Genomic DNA, 24617 nt, shown 5'->3' on the forward strand with positions numbered 1-24617 from the left:
TTTTTTTTTTTTTTTTTTTTGTTGAGACGGAGTCTCGCTCTGTCGCCCAGGCTGGAGTGCAGTGGCGGGATCTCAGTTCACTGCAAGCTCCGCCTCCCGGGTTTACGCCATTCTCCTGCCTCAGCCTCCCGAGTAGCTGGGACTACAGGCGCCCGCCACCTCACCCGGCTAGTTTTTTGTATTTTTTAGTAGAGACGGGGTTTCACCGGGTTAGCCAGGATGGTCTCGATCTGCTGACCTCGTGATCCGCCCGTCTCGGCCTCCCAAAGTGCTGGGATTACAGGCTTGAGCCACCGCGCCCGGCCGGTTTGTACTCATTTCTTACTGCAGCCCCAGGAGACGATCGTGCCCAAGAGTTGGGGATGGACCAAGGGGGACTCTGGGGTCAGGACAAGTGCCCCCTCCCCTGGTGTCCTGGCCCTCCCGGTGAGGTTGCCCAGAGGTTGGGGGAGTGTCCCATCCTGGCCCATCTCTGCCTCTCCACCCCCCTTTGTTACTAGGTGAAGAACTGTACATTAGCCTCATTTGAAACTTTATTCCCAGGCCTCTTCAGCTTCAATCGCTGCCCGGGATGCATTGCGGGTAAGCAAAACCAGGACAATGGGCTTGGGCTTAAAAGTATCAGAGATCCCGATTTCATTCATTCCTGACACCAAGTCACTTGAAAAAGCAGTCGTAACATCACAGAGCAGCTCCGGGGAACTTCTCTGTGCCTTATCTTCTTCCCTTTTTTTTTTTTTTTTCCCGAGACGGAGTTTCTCTCTTGTGGCCCAGGCTGGAGTGCAATAGTGCCATCTTGGCTCACTGCAATCTCCGCCTCCTGGTTTCAAGTGATTCTCCCACTTCAGCCTCCTGAGTAGCTGGGATTACAGGCATGTGCCACCACACCTGACTAATTTTGTATTTTTAGTGGAGATGGAGTTTCACTATGTTGGCCAGGCTGGTCTCATACTCCTGACCTCAAGTGATCTGCCCACCTTGACCTCCCAAAGACCTCCCAAAGTTCTGGGATTACACGTGTGAGCCACCTCGCCTGGCCTTTTTTTTTTTTTTTTTTTTTTGAGACAGAGTCTTGCTCTGTCACCCAGGCTGGAGTGCAGTAGCACGATCTCAGCTTACTGCAACCTCCGCCTCCTGAGTTCAAGCGATTCTCCTGCCTCAGCCTCCCAAGTACCTGCATTACAGGTGCCTGCCATCATGCCTGGCTAATTTTTGTATTTTTAGTAGAGATGGGGTTCCACCATGTTGGCCAGCTGGTCTCGAACTCCTGACGTCAGATGATCCACCTCCCTTGGCCTCCCAAAGTGCTGGGATTACAGGTGTGAGCCACCGCACCTGCCTGCCTTATTTTCTTTAGAAGTTGGTTCAGGCTGGGTGTGGTAGCTCACACCTGTAATCCTAGCACTGTGGGAGGCCGAGGCAGGAGGATTGTTGGAGCTCAGGAGTTTGAGACCAGCCTGGGCAACATAGGGAGACCGCGTCTCTACTAAAAATAAACTAGCTAAGCGTGTTGGCCTGCGGCTGTAGTCCCAGCTACTGGGGAGGTTGAGGTAGGAAGATTGCTTGAACCTGGAAGGTTGAGGCTGCAGTGAGCCATGATTGCACCACTGCACTCCAGCCTGGGTGACAGAGCAAGACCCCATCTTTAAAAGAATAATAATAATAAGAAGAATATGTTGGTTCAGTTTCATTTGCTTGGAAGCCTCTTCAGTTCCCAGCCCTGCAGCCTTGTGGCCTTCCCCAGAGGTGGTGTCCACACTCCTTATCCTTCTGCTTGGCCCCGCTGGAGCCTGTGGCAGATTCCTGTGGCTACAGGTGAAGCCAGGAGCTGTGACTCCTACCTGGCCCTCAGTGATTATGATGGGGTCACGTACTGGGTACCAGGGTCTGCCACACTCCGCCCAGGGGCCACTGCCCAGCAGCAAGTGTGCTTAACCATGCAGCTCCCCACACAGATTGAGGTGGGACGGTGCTCCATCCTGTGCCTATATCCTGTCCGGGGCTGGCCACGGCCTTTGCTGGCTCACTCTGGGAAGGTGGCCTGCATCTCCAGCTGGTCCTGCTGGTGGCGTTGGTGGGGATGGGCTCTCCCGGGGGCCTTAGCAGCCCTTAAACAATGTAAGGGCTTTTTGCCGTGTGTGGACCCAACGAAACACATTGCCAGCTCCTCACTCGGGGTCCCTCTTGCCTCCCCTGGATCTGCCGGGGCATGTCCCAGTCAGGGGGTGCCTAGTGAACACTGAGCCCCCCTGCTTCACGCGCTACCTGGTACAGCCCCTGGACTTTGGGGTGGAGTCGGGGTCATACCCACAGGGCCTTCCGGGGAGTCGTGTATTCGGGAGGGGCGCTTCTCCCGGTGTACTGGGGCCCCCCTACTCCCCATAGGCCTGCCATAGAGTCACTGGCTGGGCATTTGCCACCCCTTGTGCTGTCCTGGTTTGAACTTCATCTACACCCTCCCCGTCCCTCTGCCGTGACCACCATGAGTGCTGGCCTGGCCTGATCTCTGCTCCCTGTGTCCAGCCTCCACTCCCACCCCTGCAGTTCCTGCCGCCCGACCCGCTGCCTACCTCATCCTTCACTCTGGATGGTTCCTGTAACCACCCCTCCCTACTCCCTAGTCTCAGGATTCCTGCACCCTCTGGGCCCTTACTGACCCTACTCTGCAGCCAATGGTACCCCTCTTGGTCCCCCTACTCCTGGGGACCAGCCCAGAGGCCGCCAGTGGTCCCCGTGGCCGTCTCCTCCTAGTGTGCCCGCAGTTGTGGCCTTAGCTGAGTACCGTGCCCAGAGGGAGCTTGGAGAGGAAAGGGTTTGTCCCAGGCCCTCCACAGTTCAGGGGCTGGGTTTGTTTCCTTCTTTCCTTCTTCCTTTCCTCTCTCTCTCCTTCCTTTCTTCCTTCCTTTTATTTTGAAGAGACAGTGTCTCGCTCTGTTGCCCAGGTTGGAGTGCAGTGGTACAATCTTGGCTTACGGTAGCCTCCACCTCCTGGACTCAAGCAGTCCTGCCTCTGCCTCCCGTGTTGCTGGGACTGCAGGTGTGTGCCAGTGTGCTCAGCCTGGGCTAATTTTCTTAGGCTGCCATAGCGAAGCACCATGAATCAGGTGGCTTAAGACAATGGAAATGTATTGTCTCTCATCTCCGGAGGCCAGAAGTCTAAGATCAAGGAGTCAGCACGGTTGGTTCCTCCTGAGGCCATGAGGGAGAGCCAGTCTCAGGCCTCTTTCCAGCTCCTGGTGGCCCCAGCAATCCTCGGCAGGTCCTTGGCTTGTAGATGCAGCACCCCGATCTCTGCCTCTGTTGGTGCTTGGCCCACTTTCCTCAGTGTCTCTGTCCTCCCCTCTCATGGGGGCACCAGTCATTGGATGCAGGGACCTCCTTAATTCCAGGATGATCTCATTTCAAGATCCCACACTAATTACATCTGCAGAAACTCTCTATTTTCAAATAAGGTCACATTCCGAGGTTCTGGTGGACGTGAGTTTCGGGGGGGCCGTGAGTCCATCTAGCACAGGACCCTATTCATCCTGGGCTGCCTGGCCTTGAACTCTGGGCCGCTCCTGCTACCTTGTGCTGCCTCCAGGTGGTCGGCAGGTCCCCTGCCAGCCCCCATGCGTCCCCGGCCCGTGAACCCCACCGAGTAGGCACATTGCTTATCTTTGGGAGACTGGTTCCCGAAACACCGCCCACAGCTTCCTGCTTGTCACATCTCAGCTGCCTGGCTGCCCTGGGGGGTGGGGGGCAGGCACTGCTGGTCACCCTTGTATCGCAGACACTTGGCCCTTCAGGGCTAGGGCACACTGGAGCCCGGCCCAGAAACCCCCTCTCCTCACCCACCCTGTGCCCCACGGGCTCCTGCAGAGAGAATCCTGGGCTCCCTGGGCTTCGCCTGGGTTTGGCTGCCTGTGGTTGCCCCCTGATGACTTGGGATGTGGGGCGGTTCTGAGCTGCCCAGTTGCAGATACACCTGTTTATGGACAGTGCCTGGGGGTGGTGCCGGGCCCCCGGGGCAGGGCATGTTGGCCTGCGGAAAGACACGGGCGGCTTATTTGTGAGCAGGTGCCGCAGACTGAGTTCTGTCTCCCCCAAACTCACATGTTGACGCCTTCACCCCCAGCGGGGCTGTCTTTGGAGATGGGCTGTTAGGAGGTAGTTAAAGTTAAATCAGGCCATAAGGGGGTTCCTGATCTCTAGGATTGGAGGCCTCGTAAGAAGAGGAAGGGAGATCTCTAAGCACACACAGCTGGGAGAGGCCATGCGAGGACTCAGAAGGCGGCCCCCTCCTGGGCCAGGAAAGGCGCTATACCTGGAACCTGGTCTGGGTACTGCTGGGCCCTGATCTTGTACTTCCAGCCTCCAGAAGGAAGGCATTCTGTCCAGGGGAAGACATTCTGTCATTTAAGCTGCTTGGTCTTTGGTATTTTCTTATGGCAGCCTGGGCTGCGAAGACAGAGGGTTATTTTGGATGCAGGGACTGGGGGTCCGGCAGGGCTTGCTGGGGAGGTAGTGCTTGAACTGAGTCCCAGATGATGAATGGGAACCGTTGTGGAAGGTTCCAGACAAGGGCTTGGTGGGTACCAGGCCCAGAGGCAAAAGGCGGGGGAAGGCCCTGAGTGCCGCCAGTGGGGAGTTGGGGTTTGCCTCTGGGGGAAGGAAAAGAGAGCTTTAAGCCTGGGGATACTCCAGAGGCCCTTCAGAATAACAACAGGAGGCCAGGTGTGGTGGCTCACGCCTGTAATTCCAGCACTTTGGGAAACCAGGCGGGAGGATCACTTGAGGCCAGGAGTTCAAGACCAGCCTGAGCAACACAGGAAAACCCCATCTCTGAAAATAAAAAACTTAGCTGAGTGTGGTGGCGTGCACCTATAGTCCCAACTACTTGGGAGGCTGAGGCAGTAGGATCATTTGAACCCAGAAGACAGAGGCTACAGTGAGTCGTGTTCACTCCACTGTACTCCAGCCTGGGCAATAGGGCAAGACTCTTAAAAAAAAAAAAAAAAAGATGACAAGAGACAGCCCTCCCAGCTGGGGAAAGAGCCTGGATTGTAACTGAGGCCCCTCCTGTAGTCCCTTAGTACCTCAGTTTACCAGCTTGCAAAATAAGGGTACAGCTGTGTCTCCCCCCTCTTAGGACTGCTGCAAGGCCCACCCAGGGTGGGCGCTTGGCCAGCTGGCAGGGCTGGAGTGTCCTTTGTGGGGAGGGAGGCCCCTGTGAGCCAGCTGTGTGTACTCAGCCCCCAAGGGAACCTTCACACATCCCAGCCACCACCTACAAGAGAAACAAAACGTGCTCACGGCGGACCCTCTGTTCAGCTGGGTCTGGAAATTTGGCAGCAGCAACCATGCCTGATAAAAGGCATTCCGAGGCAGCCCTGGTGTTTGTGTATGTGGTTCTGTATTTACACGATTGGAGGGAGGGAGGAGGCAGCAGGGAAGTGTCTCCAGGGCCCAGGAGACTCGGCCTGGAATCCACGCGCCCGTGATGCTCTCATCATCATTCCTTATCGCTTCCCAAGCTCGGCAGATGTTTACTGAGGAACTCTGGTGGACCAGGCACGCAGTGAGGGGTCAGCTCGGCTCTTCTCACTGGGCCCTCAGTGAACGTGGGTGGGGATCCACAGCGTGGAGGGACTGAGGCAAAAACAAAGTTGACAGCCAGAATGAACTCAGAATGGACCAAAGACCTAAATGCAAGAACTAGAAGTGTAAAACTCCTGTAAGAAAACAGAGGGGCTGGCCAAGCATGGTGGCTCCTGCCTATAATCCCAGCACTTTGGGAGGCCTAGGTGAGGAGATCACTTGAGGTCAGGAGTTCAAGACCAACCTGGCCAACATGGTGAAACCCGTCTCTACTAAAAATACAAAAATCCACCAGGCTTGGTGGCGCGCGCCTGTAATCCCAGCTACTCAGGTGGCTGAGGCAGGAGAATCTCTTGACCCCAGGAGGTGGAGGTTACAGTGAGTCAAGATTGCGCCACTGCACTCCAGCCTGGGCAACAAGAGCGAGACTCCATCTCAAAAAAAAAGTCAGGAACAGATAAATCCACAGAGACAGGAAGCGGATTAGTGGCTGCTAGGCACTGGGGGATGGGGAATGGGGAGTGACTGCTGATGCGTACGGGGTTTCTTTAGGGAGTGATTGAAATATTCTAGAACCAGACAGAGGTGATGGTTGACAGTGTACTAAACGTCTCTGAATCATTCACTTTCAAACAAGATCATGGTAAATTTTGTATGTGGATTTTATTGCAGCTTTTTTGAAAGCATATTTTTCACGTAAAAGATTTTTAAAAAATAAAAAGGAACAGGCCACAAAGAGAAACCAATGGTGGGCCGGGCGCAGTGACTTACACTTGTCATCATCCCAGCACTTTGGGGGCCAACGTGGGAGGATTGCTTGAGGCCAGCCTGGACAACCTAGGGTTTTGTCTCAACAGACAAAAAAAAAACAACCTAGGGTTTTGTCTCAACAGACAAAAAAAAAAAAGAAAAAAAAAAAATAGCCATGGTGGTGTACACCACTACTCCCAGCTACTTAGGAGGCTGAGGTGGGAGGATTGTTTGAGCCTGGGAGGTTGAGGCTGCAGTGAGCCCTGATCGTGCTGCTGCACTCCAGCCTGGGCCATAGACCAAGACCCTGTCGCAAATAAAAAGAGAGAGAAAGAAAACAGACGCGGGACATCACAGGCTGTGGCCTTGCCGCTGCGAGCTGTGTTCCCACACACACAGTCTCCAGAGGTGGGCAGTGGCAGCTCCCTGGGGAGCATCTGTCAGGGCTGGCAGCTCCTGCTACACAGCTGGGGATCCCCTCAGTCACCAGCCTGTTCGCCTGGGACCCAGTGCCTGGAGGTGGGCAGCAGCTTCCACATTCCCTGTGTACCCGGCAGCCATTACCCAGCCCCGGCCTCTGGGAGAATGAATTGATCAGGGGATGCCGGGCATGCATCCCTTACCCCTACAGCGAGGTGTCCGGGCAGAAAATCCTCCCCTACAACACGCACAGGCAATTGGCGACGGGCATCCGAGCAAAATGCATGAGATCTGGGGCTCTTTGCTGGGCCCTTGGAGGAGGGTAGGAGGAGGCTTGAGGGTCAGACGTGGGAAGTTCTGTGTCCACAAGTCAGAGACAGAAGGCTTTGCTGCAGCCTCCGACATCACTCGGAGCTTTGGGGGTGCCTGTCAGAGACTTGAGGGCAGGGCAGAGGCCCGAGGGCTTTCGTCCTTGTCTCCCTTCTCACACTGGCATTGGCCCCTCCTGGCATTGGGGATGCCGTCCCTGCTAGTGCGTCTGGTTAAAAGCCGGCCCGGAGGGTGTTCACCTCCTTGCTTTTGCTTGATTCAGGGCAGTGACAAGGGGAACCCCTGGGGAGCGGGGGATCCTGAGCGTGGCGCTGGATCAAGGCGCATGCCAGCTCCTGCAGGCCTCATTTTGAAGCCGAGGTCTCAACTGCAGGGAGCAGATGGCATGTCCCCCGGGAGTGCTGGGGCGGGGGCGGTGACAGGGCTGTGGGGCCGGCTCCTTCACCATGGGCCTGGGCAGCAGGCAGGTGAGGCCTCACGGTGGAGGCCTGGAGCCTTTAAGAGAAGAGTCCTGCTCTGTCTGTTGATGCTGAATGGCTTCAGAAGCTTCTGTTCCATCGGTGACCGTATTTCACCCCTGGTGGCCCATCTCAGACCCTATGAGCTCCCAGTCCTGGGCCTCTGCATCTGCTGTTCCTCCTCCCCTTCAAGACTCCCCCATGCTGTGTCTCTGCCAGTCCACCACCGCACAGTGGCTCAGGCTGAAGCTCCAGCATTCACCACTTGCCTGGAGATCTAATGCTTGCTGCCTGCTCTGGGCTACGGGCTTGTGTGAGCAGTGCCCGTCTGGCTGGCTGGCAGCCACGTCCACTGAACCTAGAACCATGCCCAGTGCTGGGCAGACTCTCGCCTTGAGTCTGGGAGGGGAGGTGGGGACGCTGCTGTGGTGGGGCGGGAGCCGGACTGGCTGAGCTGGTGGGTGCCTGAGCCTCAGTTGGTTCTCAGCTATTGGCCCAGCTGGGCTTCGTGCCAGCAGCAGAGGTACCAGCCAGCGTGGACATGGGAGGATGAAGGCTCCTGCCCTGTGGGGGTGTCCTTCAAGTCACCACACATCCCTGCCTGTGGCTGCTGGGACGCTTGGAGAGCCCTCCAAGGCCCAGGCCTCCTTCCCCATTCCAGGGTCCCTCTGCCCTCATCAGCCTTCCCAGAACTCCATTTTGGAAAGCCCTGAGTTATGGGGCTGCAGGGTCAAGGGGTGCGAATCCCCGAGGTCCTGGTCAGCTCCCAGGATCCAGGATCGAGGTGCGTCCTGTGCATTCACTGGGCTGAAGAAAGTGTTCGCTCCCCCCGCTTCGTCTTGTAGGGCCACGCCCTAGGCTGAGGTGCATGCTGCCTCTGCACTCAGGCAGTCCCTGTGCTTTCTTGAGCCTCAGTTTCCCCATCTGGACTGTCAGGGGAGGGGCCATGCAGAGGGTGGCCCCTTGGGGGAGGCTTAGTGCTGGGCAGCGGTGGGCCCAGGGGGAAGAGCCTTCTGGTGCAGGCAGCGCCAGTGCAAAGGCCCAGAGGTAGTGACTGGTGGCTCCGGGAGGAAGCATGTGAGCTGGAGCTTAGTGGTCAGGGAGAGTGGAGACTAGACCTTGAAGCCTAGAGGTGGGGAGGTGGGGAAACTGAGGACTGCTTGGCACAGACAGCGCCTCCCTCTCTGGCCCCCCACAGGCAGGCCCTGGCCTACCACGGCTTTGCAGGGCCAAGCTCAGCCATCAGCCCGTCTGCTTCCCTCAATCTCATTAGAAGGTTGGCCAGTTGCCATGGCAATTGCTTCTGGGCCTGACCAAGGCTGGCCCCATCTGCAGAGCGAGTCCCAGGGAGGGCCAGCAGGTTGGGGTGTCTCTGTGTCCTGTGCAGGGTTCCCGGGAGACTGGGTGCTGCCCGAACATCTCTCCACGTCCTGGAGAAGTAGCCACAGCGGTATTACACCGGGGCCACCCCAGGGCCATCCGGCCCCCATTCCCCCACCTCACAGCCCCTGCTCCATCCAGCCCTGTGGATGCCGCCTGGACAGGGCAGGGGATGTAGACTCAGCAGGATCGTGGACGTGGGCACAGACAGAGGCAGAGGTGGGCGTTCTCCAGGGTGAGGGTCCTGTCAGCAAGGGGCAAGGGTCAGCGGAGGCCTGAGAAGCCACCTTTACACAGGGCTCTGTTGAGGGGTCAGCAGAGGCCTGAGAAGCCACCTTTACACAGGGCTCTGTAGAGGGGTCAGGTGCGGAGGTAGGACTGTGTGAGGGAGTCCCGGTGCAGGCTGTATCAGGAGCAGGGGTCCCTGCGGTCAGCTTGTAGCATCAGAGCTGGGCCCACATCTGCCTCCCACATGCCTCCATTGATGCTGGCGAGTTCTCATCTGAGATCGGGTGGCTTCAGTAACACTTGTCCCAGGAGGGGCCATGTGACTTCAGTCCTGCTGGTCATGCAGGGGTTAAGTTCCAGGTGTGTGGGGCCTCAGTTTTCCCATCTGGAGAGTGGCAGGTACTGATACCCCCTCAAAAGCCCTGTAGAGGGGTGAATCATGTCCCACAAAAAGGTAGTCCACACCCCCACTCCTGGAACCTGGGAAGGTGGCCTTACAGTTGATTCTTTGGATCAGTGGTTTTGAGCCACACATATCTACTCATACGTGGATTCTCTCCTGCCTCTGCCATGCGTGAGACAGCAAGACCAAGCTGCCGCCGTCCTCCTGCTGCTGCTGTTCCTCCTCCTCCTCTTCCTCCTCCTCCTCGGACAGTGAGGAGTGAGAACAAAGACCTTTGGGATAATCCCCTTCCACTTCACAAATAGCAAACATTTTCTCTTCCTTAATGATTTTCTTAGTATCATTTTCTTTAGCTTTATTGTAATACAGTAAGTAATATATAGATGATACCAAATCTGTGTTAATTGACCATATTATCAGTGAGGCTTCCAGTCAACAGTAAGCTATTAGTTAAGCGTTGGAGGAGTCAGAAGTTATACTGGGGTGGGGCACGGTGGCTCATGCCTCTAATCTCAGCACTTTGGGAAGCTGAGGTGGGAGGACTGCTTGAAGCCAGCAGTTGGAGACCAGCTGGTCAACATAGTGAGACTCCATCTCTACAAAAAATTAAAAATTAGCCGGGCACGGTGGTTCGTGCCTGTGGCTCCAGATACTCAGGAGGCCAAAGCGGGAGGATCACCTGATCCTGGGAGGCCAAGGCCGCAGTGAGGTGTGACTGTGCCACTGGCCTCCAGCCTGGGCGACAGAGTGAGAGCCTGTCTCAAAAGAAATAAATGAAGAAATAAATAGAAGTAAAAAGTATAAAAAGAAAAAAAAATTATACTTGGATTTTTGACTGCATGAGGGTGGGCTCCCCAATCCCCGTGTTGTCTCAGGGTCAACTGTAGTTGGAAATAGGGTCTCCAGATGAGACCGTCCTGGATTAGGGTGGGCCTTTCTCTTTAATTGTAAGAGAAAGGATGGCTGAGCCAGGCCCAGTGGCTCACTCCTGTAATCCCAGCACTTTGGGAGGCTAAGGCAGGCGGATCACCTGAGGTCAGGGGTTTGAGACTAGCCTGGCCAACATGGCAAAACCCCGTCTCTACTAAAACTACAAAAATTGGCCGGGTGTGGTGGTGTGCCTGCAATTCCAGCTACTCAGGAGCCTGAGGCAGGAGAATCGCTTGAACCCAGGAGGCGGAGGTTGCAGTGAGCCGAGATCACTCCATTGCACTCCAGCCTGGGCAACAAGAGCGAGACTCCATCTCAAAACAACAACAACAAAGCCAGAGTCTGGTGCGATTGTGACTTGGGGGGCTGCTTCTTGGGCAGGGGTGTTGGAGATGCCCCTCTAAGTTAAAGCAGGGGCTGTCAGGCCCTGCATGGGGGTCAGCGGGGAAAGGACAAGCTGGGGGCACTTTGAGGCTTGGGCGGCTGGAGGGAGTGAGGCTGGGGAGGCCGGAGGCAAAGCGTGGTTAGCGGGGCACCCACCCGTCCTCAGCAGGGCCCTCCAAATCGCCAGTGGGGTCTACTATCACAGCTGGGGAGCTGGGACCAGATACCCATCTGTCTGGCCCACAGGCCATGAATGAGGGGTACCCTGGGAGCTGCAGCTTTCCCGACTCCTATGAGATGCCTTCTCCAGGCCTCAGCTGTTTCACCTGTGGCCCCGCTTGTTGACAGCCACGGGAATGGTGTGGAGACAGGAGACCTGAGTCCCAGGTCAGCCCCGAGCCTCTGTGTAGGGCAGGCTGGAGCTGCTGTGGCATCCTAGCCGCTGGCTCCAAGTGAGGGTTACACCTTGAGGTGGCTTGTGTTGCCTGGGCCAGCTGTGGAAGGGGGTGGCCAAGCTGCCGCCTGAGGCCTCCTGGGTTCTAATCTTAAGTGCTTGTACAGTCTCCAGACGGGCCTGTCACCTGGCTTGTGAAGTCAGCTGTGGAGGGGGCGCAGCAGCGTTCGTTCATTCATTCACCCCCTCACATCTTTGTTTACTTGTGGATTCTGCCAGCAGGCGCTGCTGAGCAGCGGGCCCTGGGCTGGCTGCTGGGTTCATGGAGCTCATCCTCAGGGTCTCAGTGGTTTGGGGAGCACAACGGGAGGGGGAGGGCAGGGGACTGTGATGTGGCAGTGAGAAAAGCTGTGATGTTGCCTGCAGTGCCGTGACATCTGGCAGTTCTTCCATCTGAGGCCAGAGGTCCGTGGGGGCAGAGCCCAGGCTGGCGTCCCACCACCCTGGGACCCCAGAGAAAGGAAGACCCTGCTCCCAGGGGTTCCAGTTAGGCCGGGGAGGACAGTCAGCTCCTGCAGACTCAGGAGTCCCTGTGCCCACCCTCTGGCTAGAAAATTCACTGGAGGGACTCCCTAGAAGCCGTTTTGTTCATGCTTACAGTTTATTGCAGTGAAAGGACACATTAAAATTACCCAAGGGAGGCTGGGTGTGGTGGCTAACACCTGTAATCCCAGCATTTTGGGAGGCTGAGGTGGGCGAATCTCTTGGGGTCAGGAGTTCGAGACCAGCCTGGCCAATGTGGGGAAACTCCGTCTCTACTAAAAATACAAAAATTAGCTGGGTGTGGTGTTGCACATCTGTAATCCCAAGCTACTCAGGAAGCTGAGGTGAGAGAATTGCTTGAACCCTGGAGGCAGAGGTTGCAGTGAGCCGAGATGGCGCCACTGCACTCCAGCCTGGACGACAGAGCTAGACTCCATCTAAAAAAAAAAAAAAAAAAAAATTCATCCAAGGGAAGAGGCAGATGTGAACAGTGCACAGTTCTCCCAGCATGGAGCACTGCCAGCTGCAGAAGCTCCCCTTGCCTGCATGTCCAGGGTCTGTACTGGGGGCTGGTCCTATAGACGTGGCTGAGCACCCTCATGGCCAACCTGTCTCTAGTCCCTCCAGATGTCAAGCTGATGTGCCCAAACCCCCACCCTAAAACCACAGTGTGAACAGACTCTGCCATAGCCCAAGGCCTCAGGCACACAATGACACTCTTATCAGGCATGATATTCTCCTGCAGATCACCTACCAGGAGCTGGGGACAAATGCCAGACCTCTCTTTGGGCCAGGTTAACCCTTTACTGTACAACTCATGCAAAACCAAGAATGAGCATGGGCTTCCCCAAAAGAAGAGCAGAGGCCAGGCATGATGGCTCACTCCTGTAATCCCAATACTTTGGGAGGCCGAGGCGGGTGGATCACTTGAGGTCAGGAGTTCAAGACCAGCCTGAGCAACATGGTGAAAAACCCCATCTCTATTAGGGAAAAAAAAAAAAAAAAATTAGCCAGGCATGGTGACTTGTGCCTGTAATCCCAGCTACTTGGGAGGCTGAGGCAGGAGAATCGCTTGAGCCTGGGAGGTGGAGATTGTAGTGAGCCAAGTTGGCACCACTGCACTCCAGCCTGGCCAACAGAGTGAAAACTACATCTCAAAACACAAAAACAAACAGCGTCAACAAAAAAAGAAGAGCACAGTCCCTGCTCAGTGTCCACTCCTGGCCCGGGCGCTATGCTCCGAAGCCTGAGTGCCTACAGCAAAGTGGGCAGGAGCTGGGTATTGTGGGCAAGGTTTGGACAGAGATAGGGCTTGGGAACCATGAGAGTTCTGTGCGTCCCCAGTCCTGTAGATTGTCCCTGCATCGCAGGTTTCCTGTGGCCCGGGGACATAGTGCAAACAAAGCTGCTCCAGGGAGTTCTTGCCCCTGATGTCTGGCCTCCTGGGAGCTGGCGGCTCAGCCCATGTAGAAAACGCATGTGGCATGAGTACCTGCTGTGTCACACATCGTGTGTCCCTCTCACACCCGCCTGTAGCACTCACTCTAGGTGGGGAACACAGGTACAGGAGGGGTCACGCCTCTGGGGCCATGCAGTCAGTGAGAGGTGAACGTAGCACAGGTTTCTGTCATGCTACTTGGACACAGAAGAGGGTGGAGAAGGTCACGGGAGGCCACAGGCGACCTATACCCAGGTAGGCGTGGGGTGGGAGCTGAGGGACCCCTACCCTGCACCCCATCCCCTTGCTGCAGCCCGGAGCTGGCCTGTTTCATCTGGTGTGACTGCTGGGAAGGACACTTTGGGTGTTCGTCGTGTATGTGTCCGGCCACCGGCCACCAAGGGTTCCCAGCACAGACCTTGGGCCGGACCCCCAGACCCTCGAGAGCCACCCAATAACACACAAGGTTAATCTTACCATCGGCTCCACTGCAGCTCACAGGAAACAGCTGTTTACCTGGGCGAGGTGCTCAGCTGGGCAGGCGGCCAGTTCCCGGGCTTTACTTCCGCCTCCAGTGTCCAGGGCCCCCCCAGGAAGTTGGGGCGGTGGGGCGGCCAGCTCTTCACACACTGCCAGGAGCTGTTTGTAAGGAACGAGTCGGCCTTGTTGTGTACACAGTATCCACCCTAGCAACCGCCCCTGCTGGGCCAGAGGGGACAACCACCCCTCCCTCCTGCCTACCCAGCCCCCGCCTCTCCTCACGGTGGCTGCCTCCCCTGGTTGCATGGCAGGCATCCTGGACCAGCATCCCCAAGGGCCTCGGGTTGTGCCACCTGGGTCAGGGGCCTCTGTTACTGGCAAATCAGCGTCAACCGCATGAGGGGGAGGAGGCCAGATTCCAGCCCTGCTCAGAGTCAGCGTGACCAGTCGGGGAGCTCCTGGCCCCTGGTTCTGTGCCCCGATGCAATCAGGGAGTGGGAAGCAGGGATGCAGCCGAGATGAAGGCACTCAGCTGGGCCCAGTCCCCAAGAGGCTGGGAGGTACCATGAGGAAGGAACATGGAGCTCAGGACCCCCTAGAACTCAAGCTGGGTCTGGGGGACTGACTTGGCTGCCCTGGCCCTGTGCGGGCTGCCATCAGGATCACAAGTCCCACCCTTTGAAGGCCATCACCACACTTCTGAGACAGCTCCCTCTGATTGAGGCCAGTGGAAAGCCGCCTGGCCTGCCAAGTCACAGCCTCTGGCCGTGATAAGAAATGGCTCCCCTGGGCTGGTGAGGGGCCTTCTTGGCAGGCTGCAGGCCCCCCAGTGCCTCTCTTGCGCATTCATTGATTGGCCGAGTCAGCAGCAAGGCAGCCAGCTCCCTAGGTTCGCAGCCATGGGTTTCCACACGGTGCATTGCCCTGCCTGGGGAGCCGTCCCGGCACCTCGGGTTTCTGATTCTGCCATTTTTGGTGGAGGGACACCTGGTTTCCTTAAGCATCTGGGTCATGAGGTCCTGCAAACTTCTGCACTTACGCTGTCAATCCTACCACTTGGGTCTTTTTGTGCCTTTGGGGCTGGCACTCCGGGGTGAGCCTGGGAGGTGACGCCTCCTGCAGCTGCTGGCTTCTCTCTCGCAGCTCCAGCTCCAGAAATCCCAGTACCTGCAACTGGGCCCCAGCCGCGGCCAGTACTATGGTGGGTCCCTGCCCAACGTGAACCAGATTGGGAGTGGTACCATGGACCTGCCCTTCCAGGTGAGTGCCCCACCCCCTGGCCCTGCCCCCACGGTGGGGAGCTTCCCCCAGCCTCCCACCGGGGGCCAGACATTGAGGACAGCTGGGGTCACCAGACAGTTGCCGGAGCCCACCCAACCCCTGCCTTCTCCTTGTCTGCCCTGGGAACCGGAGGAAGCAGAGTGGCCCCGCCAGGGTGCACCAGGATCCCCCCCAACCCATTCCCCATCAGCAGACCCCAAGGCGAGCCCTCCATCTGGCTTCCAGCATTTCGGCAGCCGCTACACCTGTTGGCCGGCTGTGCGGCAGCGGGAACCGCTCGGGGCCGCTGGGGCTTGGCTCTGTCCTGCCTCACTAATCCACAAGCCCAGCAATTCTCAGAAGGAGGCCCGGCGGCCTGACCCCACTTGTCTGCAAACGTTTCTTGGCAGAGGCCCACACAGCGCGGCTCCCGCAGGCCGCACAGCCGCCGTGCACAGCCTTATCGTAAACAGGAGATAAGGCCCACAGCGGCCCTCTTCCCTGTCCCTGGTCTGCAGGTGGAAATGGGGATGGGGTGGGGCCGAGGGAGCTGGCCTGTGAATCAGGGCCACCCCCAGGATGGTGTATGGGCTCTGCATGGACAGGTCCCCCTGGGGGCACACCTACTCTGTGGCTGAGAAAACCAGCTCAGACACAGCCATGGCCACTGACAAGCCCAGATGGAGCCGGGGCCCCTCCCGAGTCACCCACCAGCTCCACCCCGACCTGCACCACTGCTGGACAGGGCAGGGATCCTTGGGCTGGCCCCACGGTGCACTTCCCCTGGCACACTGAGTGCGGGCCGTCACTGATGCTGGGCCTGTTCGTTGTCACAGCCCTTCCTGGCTGGGTTTTCTCCCCTCTTGCCCGTCTCTCCCCTTCCTGTTTCTCCTGTCCCCTCTTCCCTGGAAGACAGTCTGTCTCTGGGCACCTCCCAAGCTCAGCCTGAGTGGGGCCGAGGGGCACAGGACCCTGTTGGGTGTTTGTTGCCCGAGGCCCACAGCCTAGGGGGGTCCCACGCATCCCGCCTTCGGGGCCAGGCAAGGCAGCAGCGTCTCAAAGTCTCGGTTCTTTGCATTTTCAGCCCAGCGGATTTCTGGGGGAGGCCCTGGCAGCGGCTCCTGTCTCTCTGGTAAATGAGCCCCCAGGCTGAGGCCGCGGCGTCCCCGGCGCCAGCCTGCAAGACCCCGACCCGTGTGCGGGCGCTGGGGATCCCTGAGCTCCCCAAGCGGCCGCCCCCGCGGCTCCCAGGGAGGTGGAGGTGTCCCGTCCGCCAAATGGAAACGGATCCACTCCGCACCCCCATCTCGGGAAGTGCGTATGGTCGCGTCGAGAGGCCCTGGGGACTCTTGGGGTCCATCTGGGGCAGATGCCACAGCCGCGTATCCCCATCTGGGGTCCAGCAGAGCAGAATCCAAGCATGTGCCCCAAAGCTGCATGGTCTGTCCCTGTATACATACACAAATACAAACACAAACACACACACAGACGTGTGCACGCATTTCCCAAACCAGGCCAGCAGGCGGGACGTGGTGAGCCAGGGCGTGGCCAGCCCCCGCTTCATTATGCCTCTGACTCTGCTTCGGCTGCCTCAGTTTCCCCTCTGGGTTTCAAGGCATCTCTGGAAGGAGATGAATGGCCCCTGTCCTCAGGAGCCTGTGCACTGGACAGCATAGTTCCCACCCTCATCGTCACAGGCCCACGTCTCCCATGCCCATAGCCTTTTGGGGGCAAGAGCCACAGAAAGACCCAAACCAGCAAAGTTCATGCTGGATCAAAGACAAACTTGGGGGTCCCCAGGGCTAGGGACAGCAGTCAGCCCTGAACTCTGGCCGAGACTGGGACAAAGCAGCGATCCCAGCCATGGACAGGCTTCTGCAGGGGAGACTCACTTTAGTATCAGAGTCTCATTTTGCCTGGCTGCCCAGAGAAGGCATAAGGGCTCAGGGGCCAGATGGCCGGACCGGGGGATTGGCTGCATCCAGAGCTGGCAGGGCCTGCTGATCTCACCCCGGTCAGATGGCAAGTGGGGAACACAGGGTCAGGGCGGGCTCCTGGCAGCCCCGGGGGCATGAGGCCGGGCATGTAGCAGGGCCTGGGGAGGGCCGGCCCGGTGCCAGCCCCAGGTGCTGGGAGAAAGCCCCGTCCAGTCAAGCAGTGGGCCATGGCTCCGGAAAGTGCCTGTACTTGTTTCCAGTGGTGCCTGGAGTGCCTGGAGAAGGCTGCAGGGGAGGGCGTGTGGGGGCCGTGTCTCAATCAAGAGCAGCCCTGGGCTCCACAAGGAAGCCTCCCGGGAACTCGCGCTTGGCCAGGTGGGCCCCGAAACAGTGCTGGGCTGGAAGCCCCTGGGCCGTCTCTTGGCAGGCCCCTCCAGGGATGACGTAGGTGGGGGTAGGAGGCCGGCCAGGCCCGGAGAGAGAGGGTGGAGGCCTGTCTGCACCTGGTGAGGCTGGGGAGGCGGGCTGCCCAGGCCGGCTACACCCCTGGCACCCGGCGGGCGCTGGCCCCGAGCTTGTGCCGCTCTGCCTGGCCTGTGCATGCCAGCTGCACTGCACGCCCCTGCCACCCTGGCTCCCGGGACCCTGGCTCACACCCCCTCCCTGCCCCCCAGTGCTTGGAGAGCCGGGGAGCTGGGGCTGAAGGAAGAAGCCCATCCCAGGCTGTGGAGCGCTGGCCGAGGGTGCTCCGGAGTGGGGGGCCCTGCGATCAGACTCTGGGGCCAGCGCTGGGGCCACAGCTGGTAACCATTGTTTGGGTTTCTCTCTCTCTGTTTCCATCTCCTCCCCCAGACCCCCTTCCAATCCTCGGGCCTGGACACCAGCCGGACCACCCGGCACCATGGGCTGGTGGACAGGGTGTACCGGGAGCGCGGCCGGCTCGGCTCCCCGCACCGCCGGCCCCTGTCAGTGGACAAACACGGACGGCAGATATCCTTTTCCCCAGAGGATGAGGGTGGGAGGCCAGGACCTGTCGGTGCTGGCAGGACCCCAAGTTTACCCAGCAGGTTCTGACAGGGCTGCCTGCTTCCAGCTCTGGCGACAGAATCAGGGCAGCACCAACTGGGAGGCTTGATTTCAAGGGCAGCCTAGGGGACTTCCTGGAGGAGGCTGTGCCACAAGCCCTAGAGCCTTTGGCCAGACTTGGGGGCTCGGGGGCACAGAGAACAGCTCCCAAGGCAGGAGTTGAGAAAGGTGATACCTGACCACAGAGGGCTTAGACACCTGGCGGCGCAGTGGGGCCAGGAAGGCCGTGAGCAGGGAGCCCACAGTCAGAGCTGTGAGCTGATGAGGCCTCTCCCGCGAGCTGCACGGAGGGCAGCCCAGCCAAGGCAGTGGGGCTGAGGGGGTTTGTGTGAGATCTGGACGCATCCAAGGGAGGCTCCATCTCTATAAGACAGGAGTAAAATTTGCCTCTGCAGCTCGGTCAAGCAGAGATCAGCCAGAGTCCCCCTCCCCCCACAACTCAGCCGCCCCTTGGTGCTCAGCCAGCCGGGCCCCGCAACACCAGAGTCTGAGCGGCCTCGGGTTGCTCCCGGGATCCCCCGGCTCTCCAGAACAGAGAAGCTTGTTCTCCGGTTCTCATTTCCGTGGGCTGGGGGAGCTCGACCAGCTGGGCCCCAGACCGAGCCCTTGGGCCTCGGGAGCCACCCCGTCAGCCCAGGATGGAGAGTCCAGACCGGGGTCAGCTGAACTCAGACTCCCCAGCGCCCCCACGGGCCCCACTTTCATGGCCCAGAACCCCCTCCCTTGGAAGGGGTGCAGCCCGCACGTGTGCTCACGGAGCAGAGTGCTGAGTGCTAGGTGGACAGGGCCATACCCCTGGGGAGCCCCTGGAACGGGGGCTGCTTGTAGCCAGGCAGGAAAGGCCGCAGGAAACGCCTCCTGCCCCCCTCCCCGCCCTACTGGTCCCAGCTGTTTGCAGGCTCCAGGCTGAGCCCAACCAGCCAGCCGGGGGCAGGAAGCCCTGGCTGAGAGTGTGTTGATGGAGGCGGGGTCTCAGCCAGCGGCACTGCCCCCTTAACTCACACTCACGCCGACAGCTGCCCCTACGGCACTGTGTACCTCTCGCCACCCGCGGACACCAGCTGGAGAAGGTCAGTGGCTGGAGCCCCCCCGCCCCCTTCTCATTGGAAACAAAACCAAACTGTCATCATGGTTACACGTGGAAAAGCAGGACAGTCACTTATAAAAATGACCAAACTAAGATGCATCTGGAAGTTTCTAGAAATTAGCCCTCACCCTGAAAGACAGGAGTTCCAGCTTTGGGAGGGTCTTCTAACATTTCCCTTCCCCCCATTTAGACTTTAAAAAATAACAAAAGTAGGACCGGGCATGGTGGCTCAGGCCTGTAATCCCAGCACTTTGGGAGGCCGAGGCAGGCAGATCACTTGAGGTCAGGAGTTCAAGCCCAGCCTGGCCAACATGGTGAAACCCCATCTCTAATAAAAATACAAAAATTCACCAGCGTGGTGGCGTGTGCCTATAATCTCAGCCACTCAGGAGGCTGAGGCAGGATAATCGCTTAAACCCGGGAGGTGGAGGTTGTACTAAGCCGAGATCGAGCCACTGCACTCCAGCCTGGGTGACAGAGTGAGACTCCATCGCAAGAAAAAAAAAAAGTGGGACGATACCACATATTCAGCACTGTAGCTTGCTCTTTCCTACTTAATGCTGTATTCAGAGAAGGTACCCATGTTACTCAACAGCCGCTGAAAATGTGATGTAAATTTTTTTTTTTTTTTTTTTGAGATAGAGTCTCGCTCTGTCCCCCAGGCTGGAGTGCAGTGGCGGGATCTCGGCTCACTGCAAGCTCCACCTCCCGGGTTCATGCCATTCTCCCACCTCAGCCTCCTGAGTAGCTGGGACTACAAGCGCCCACCACCACGCCTGGCTAATTTTGTTTTTGTATTTTTAGTAGAGACGAGGTTTCACCGTGTTAGCCAGGATGGTCTCGATCTCCTGACCTCGTGATCTGCCCACCTCGGCCTCCCAAAATGCTGGGATTATAGGCGTAAGCCACCGTGCCAGGCCGATAAAATTATATTAATACATTTAGGATGGAAGATTAGGAAAATACAGGCCAGGCACAGTGGCTGACATGTGCCTGTAATCCCAGCACTTTTGGAGACCAATGCAGGAGTCACTTGAGCCCACAAGTTCAAGACCAGCCTGATCCCATCTCTACGAAAAATGAGAGAATTAGCCAGATGTATGTGTGCCTGTATTCCCAGCTACTTGGGAGGCTGAGGTGGGAGAATCGCTTGAGCTCAGGAGGTCAAGGCTGCAGTGAGCTATGATCATGCCACTGCAGTCCAGCCTGGGCCACAGAGCGAGACCCTGTCTCAAAGGCCTAAAATAACAATAATATAGTTAATATAAAAACATACAATAATATAGATTATGGTTGCACATGAATTTACTTAATGTCACAGAACTGTACACTCAAAAACAGTTAAAACTATACATATATACACACATATACATACGTACACAAACGTGTGTGTGTATATATATATAATTTTTTTTTGAGACATGGTCACACTCTGTTACTGAGGCTGGAGTGCAATGACGTGATCACAGCTGAGCGCATCCTTGACTTCCCAGACTCAATCATCCCACCGCTGCTTCTAGCTAATTTTTTTTTTTTTTTTTTTTTTTTTTTTTTGCAGAGACAAGGTCACGCCACATTACCCAGGCTGGTCTCAAACTCGTGGGCCCAAGTGATCCACCCGCCTCGGCCTCCCAAAGTGCTGGGATTACAGGACATGAGCCACTGTGCCTGGCTGTTATATATATTTTACTACAATAGAAAAAATATAGAGCCAGGCACAGTGGCTCATGCCTGTAATCCCAGCACTTTGGGAGGCCGAGGCGGGTGGATCACTAGAGTTCGGGAGGTTGAGGCTGCAGTGAGCCATGATGGTGCCACTGTCCTCCAGCCTGGGGGGCAGAGTGAGACCCTGTCTCAAAAAAAAAAACCATATACATACATACACACGCGCACACACCACACATACACACACATACATACGCAGGTTAAGTAACAGAAGAAAAGTAAGCAAGCTGTTCAAAATATATATGTATATATATACAATATATAATATACAATATTAAATTCTCACCAAGCCCGTATCGTAAGTCAGGCCCTGTTCCCACCATCACATTCATTAACTTCTATGAAACGAATGGAGCTTTATGGAATGGGCACTGTGTTCATCTCCATCTTAGACATGAGGAACTTCAGCACAGAGAGGTCAGAACACTTGCTCAGAGACACACAGTTGCTGGTGGCTGTACCCACATTTTGCTGGGCAGCCAAAGAGGCTTTCTGGGGACCCACTGTTGAGGCACCTGCAGCCAGGAGCAGATTGGGTTGCCTTGTGCCTTCTCCCCATCAGTTCCCAGAGGGAAATGGGGTCCCTGGAGGCAGAGGGAAAAGCATCTCCTGGGCTGGTTGAAGGAAGACCTCCTGCCTCAGGTTGGCTTCCCAATCACGGGGGCCTCTAAGTGGCTTCATTCCTTCTGGGGCCTTCTCCAAGCCTCTTACACCTGTCACACTGTGTGTGTGTGACACTGAGCATCCCAGAGGGCAGTCACCCAATTGTGTTTGTCACCAAGAGGGGACCTGGTAACAAGTCTCCAGCCCAGCCTCATACCCCAAGGCTGGGCACCTGTGGGGCTCCTTCTTTGGGAGGTTTCAGCAGGAGGGCACCATTCTTTCCCCAAAGCCAAGAAGCCTCGCTTTATTGTCCAGGCTGGTCTTGAACTCCTGGGCTCAAGTGATCCTCTCACCTCCGCCTCCTGAGTCGCTGGGACCACAGGCGTGCGCCACCTCGTCCGACTCCTTTTTGTTTTTCATGGGCTTTGCAGATGAACACCACAGTCACTCTGGTGCCTCTTTTTAGAATGAGGTCCTGAGAGCTTTGCTCAGGTGCAGCAGTTCACAAAAATGACCCACAGCTGCCACCCTGTTCATCCAGCATGTCTCGGCTGGGATCAGGACTGTCGCATTGTCTGCCTTGGGCTCAGGCTCATTGTCTCTTCCTCCCTCCCTGCCAGGACCAATTCTGACTCCGCCCTGCACCAGAGCACAATGACGCCCACGCAGCCAGAATCCTTTACCAGTGGGTCCCAGGATGTGCACCAGAAAAGAGGTATGGACAGGGGACTCGGGTGTCTCTGCTGGGGTGAAGCAAGTCCAGCAGGTAACCCCTGTTCTCCAGGAGGTCACAAGCTTGTGGGCAGATGGCCCTTCAAAGGAAGACTCAGACCATGCTGAGGGATCGGGGGAGGGGATCGGAAACTTTCAGAGGTGGTGCTACCTAAGTTGGGTTTTGAAGAGTGCATAGGAGTTTTCTAGGCAGAGAAAACAACCCTGCAGGCGAACGTTGGCTCCCATTCCTGGATTAAGGGTGTGGCCATGAAGTCTGGGTGCTGCACAGCTGCTTCTTTCAAATGTAGCGGCAGCAAGCCCATGCAAAAGGAGCATTTGTCTGCTCACGGTAGAGCAGGCCAGGGGTCGACCTTCAGCCGCAGGTTCAGCTCCTTCCATGGTTTCCAGCTGGACTGTTTCCTGGCTCTGCTGCTGAGAACTCTCCTCACCTGCAGCCCCTGGGCCCGTCCTCGCTATAGCGCGTGAGAAAGAGACCATCTCTTCCCAACTCTTGGCCAGAGTGTCGCCTCCAGCCGAGCCATGCACACCCCTGTGGCGGGGGCAGATCTGTACCCAGGTCCTTGGCTCCGATTTGAAGCCGGGCGTGGAGGCGGCACCCTGGGAACGTTCAAGGAGGGCATATGCTGTCTTCAAAACTGGGGCGGTGCCATCAGGGGAGGGAGCGTGGAGGCTGTGAGGCCAGCCCCAGGGAACCTGCTGTGGCCCAAGGCGCTGAAGCCAGGGAGTTGCACATGCTTAGGGCTCACATACCTATGCTTGTATCGCTGTGATTCACTGAGTGGGTGGTTAACACGCAAGGGAGATTCTGCTGATAGGAGGAGGAGGAGGAGGAGGACTGTTGGCCAGAACCTCACTCTGGGGTTCCGGCTCAGCGTGCAGCAGAGACGGGAGGGAGAAGAGAATGTCTCCATAATGAAAATGAGGCTTCTGGAATACCCGGGGTACTGAGGACGGAATAGTGCCTGGGGCTTCCCTGCTGTTCCTAATGAGCGGGCTGTTCTGAGGCTGCTGCCTGTCCTACTAGGTCCCCGCAAACACAGGACATCCGAGGGGTGGGAACTAGGATGTCACCATCCCCTGGGACACTGTAACCCGGGAAAGGAGCTGTGACGTGGGACCCCTGGTGGCCTTGGAGTGGGGGCTTGGCGGGGACACATTGTCTATCCCCACTCTCCCAGGAGGGCCTGAGGGGGTGACAGGGCTGGGGTTGGCCTGGCTGCCTCCTCGCAGCCTGGCTTTCAACAAGGAAGGGTTGGTCTATCTGGCTGTGCTCATCATTTGTCTCCCAGTTACAAGTAAAAAAAATGAAATGTGCAACAGGCATAAAGAAAATGGGGAAATGGGCTGGGTGTGGTGGCTCACGCCTGTAATCCCAGCACTTTGGGAGGCCGAGGCGGGTGGATCACGAGGTCAGGAGATCGAGACCATCCTGGCTAACACGGTGAAACCCCGTCTCTACTAAAAATACAAAACATTAACCAGGCATGGTGGCGGGCGCCTGTAGTCCCAGCTACTCTGGAGGTTGAGGCAGAAGAATGGTGTGAACCCGGAAGGTGAAGCTTGCAGTGAGCTGAGATCGCGCCACCGAACTCCAACCTGGGCAACAGAGCGGGACTCCATCTCAAAACAAAACAAACAAAATTAGCTAGGCGTGGTGGCACACGCCTTTAATCTGAGGCTGGGGCAGGAGAATCTCTTGAACCCAGTAGGGGCAGGTTGCAGTGAGCCAAGGTGCCACTGCACTCCAGCCTGGGTGGGAGAGCACGACTGTCTCAAAAAAACAAAAAAAAAAAAAGAAAGAAAAATATACACACAAGCTAGGCAGCTGCTCTTGGGAGAGAGTCTTGGCTGTTCTCTGCAGCCTGAGGCCTCTGAGGCCCATGTTGGTTCAGCGTCCTCTGTGGGAAGCAGAATCCACACATCCTCAGGCTCCAGAGCTGTTGTTTTATATTATTTTATTTTAGAGACAAGGTCTCGCTCTGTCACACAGGCTGGAGCGCCATGGCACGATCACAACTCACTGCAGCCTCCACCTCTCAGGCTCAAGCAATCTCTTCACCTCAGCCTCTCTCGTAGCTGGGACTACAGGCGCGCACCACCACACCCGGCCAACTTTCTTATTTTTTGTTGAGATGAGGTCTCACCATGTGGCCCAGGGCGGCCTCAAACTCCTGAGTTCAAGTAATCTGCCTGCCTCGGCCTCCCAAAGTACTGTAATTACAGGTGTGAGCCACTGTGTGCCCAGCCTTGTTTCTCTTTGTCTTTCTTTCTTTTTTTTTTTTAATTTTGAAATAGAGTTTTGGCCAGGCACGGTGGCTCAAGCCTGTAATCCCAGCACTTTGGGAGGCCGAGGCGGGTGGATCACGAGGTCAGGAGATCGAGACCATCCTGGCTAACATGGTGAAACCCCGTCTCTACTAAAAATACAAAAAACTAGCTGGGCGTGGTGGCGGGCGCCTGTAGTCC

General features: G+C 57.1%; 1 protein-coding gene across 2 annotated transcripts in view; it reads left to right on the forward strand.

Annotated features, from left to right (window-relative positions):
- The window catches only part of CRTC1 (CREB regulated transcription coactivator 1), a 100701-nt gene that overhangs the window by 45295 nt on the left and 30789 nt on the right, over nucleotides 1-24617 (forward strand). Inside the window, exons 2-6 of one of the 2 annotated variants that reach the window (XM_025367936.1) lie at nucleotides 14862-14978; nucleotides 16063-16110; nucleotides 17768-17905; nucleotides 19010-19071; nucleotides 22037-22131. In XM_025367936.1, the coding sequence (XP_025223721.1) occupies nucleotides 14862-14978; nucleotides 16063-16110; nucleotides 17768-17905; nucleotides 19010-19071; nucleotides 22037-22131 (460 nt within the window). The remainder of the gene's footprint in view (nucleotides 1-14861; nucleotides 14979-16062; nucleotides 16111-17767; nucleotides 17906-19009; nucleotides 19072-22036; nucleotides 22132-24617) is intronic. The other variant, XM_025367937.1, reaches the window with a different exon arrangement.

The sequence above is a fragment of the Theropithecus gelada genome, chromosome 19 (assembly GCF_003255815.1).
Source record: "Theropithecus gelada isolate Dixy chromosome 19, Tgel_1.0, whole genome shotgun sequence".
In the NCBI taxonomy this organism is placed as follows: domain Eukaryota; kingdom Metazoa; phylum Chordata; class Mammalia; order Primates; family Cercopithecidae; genus Theropithecus; species Theropithecus gelada.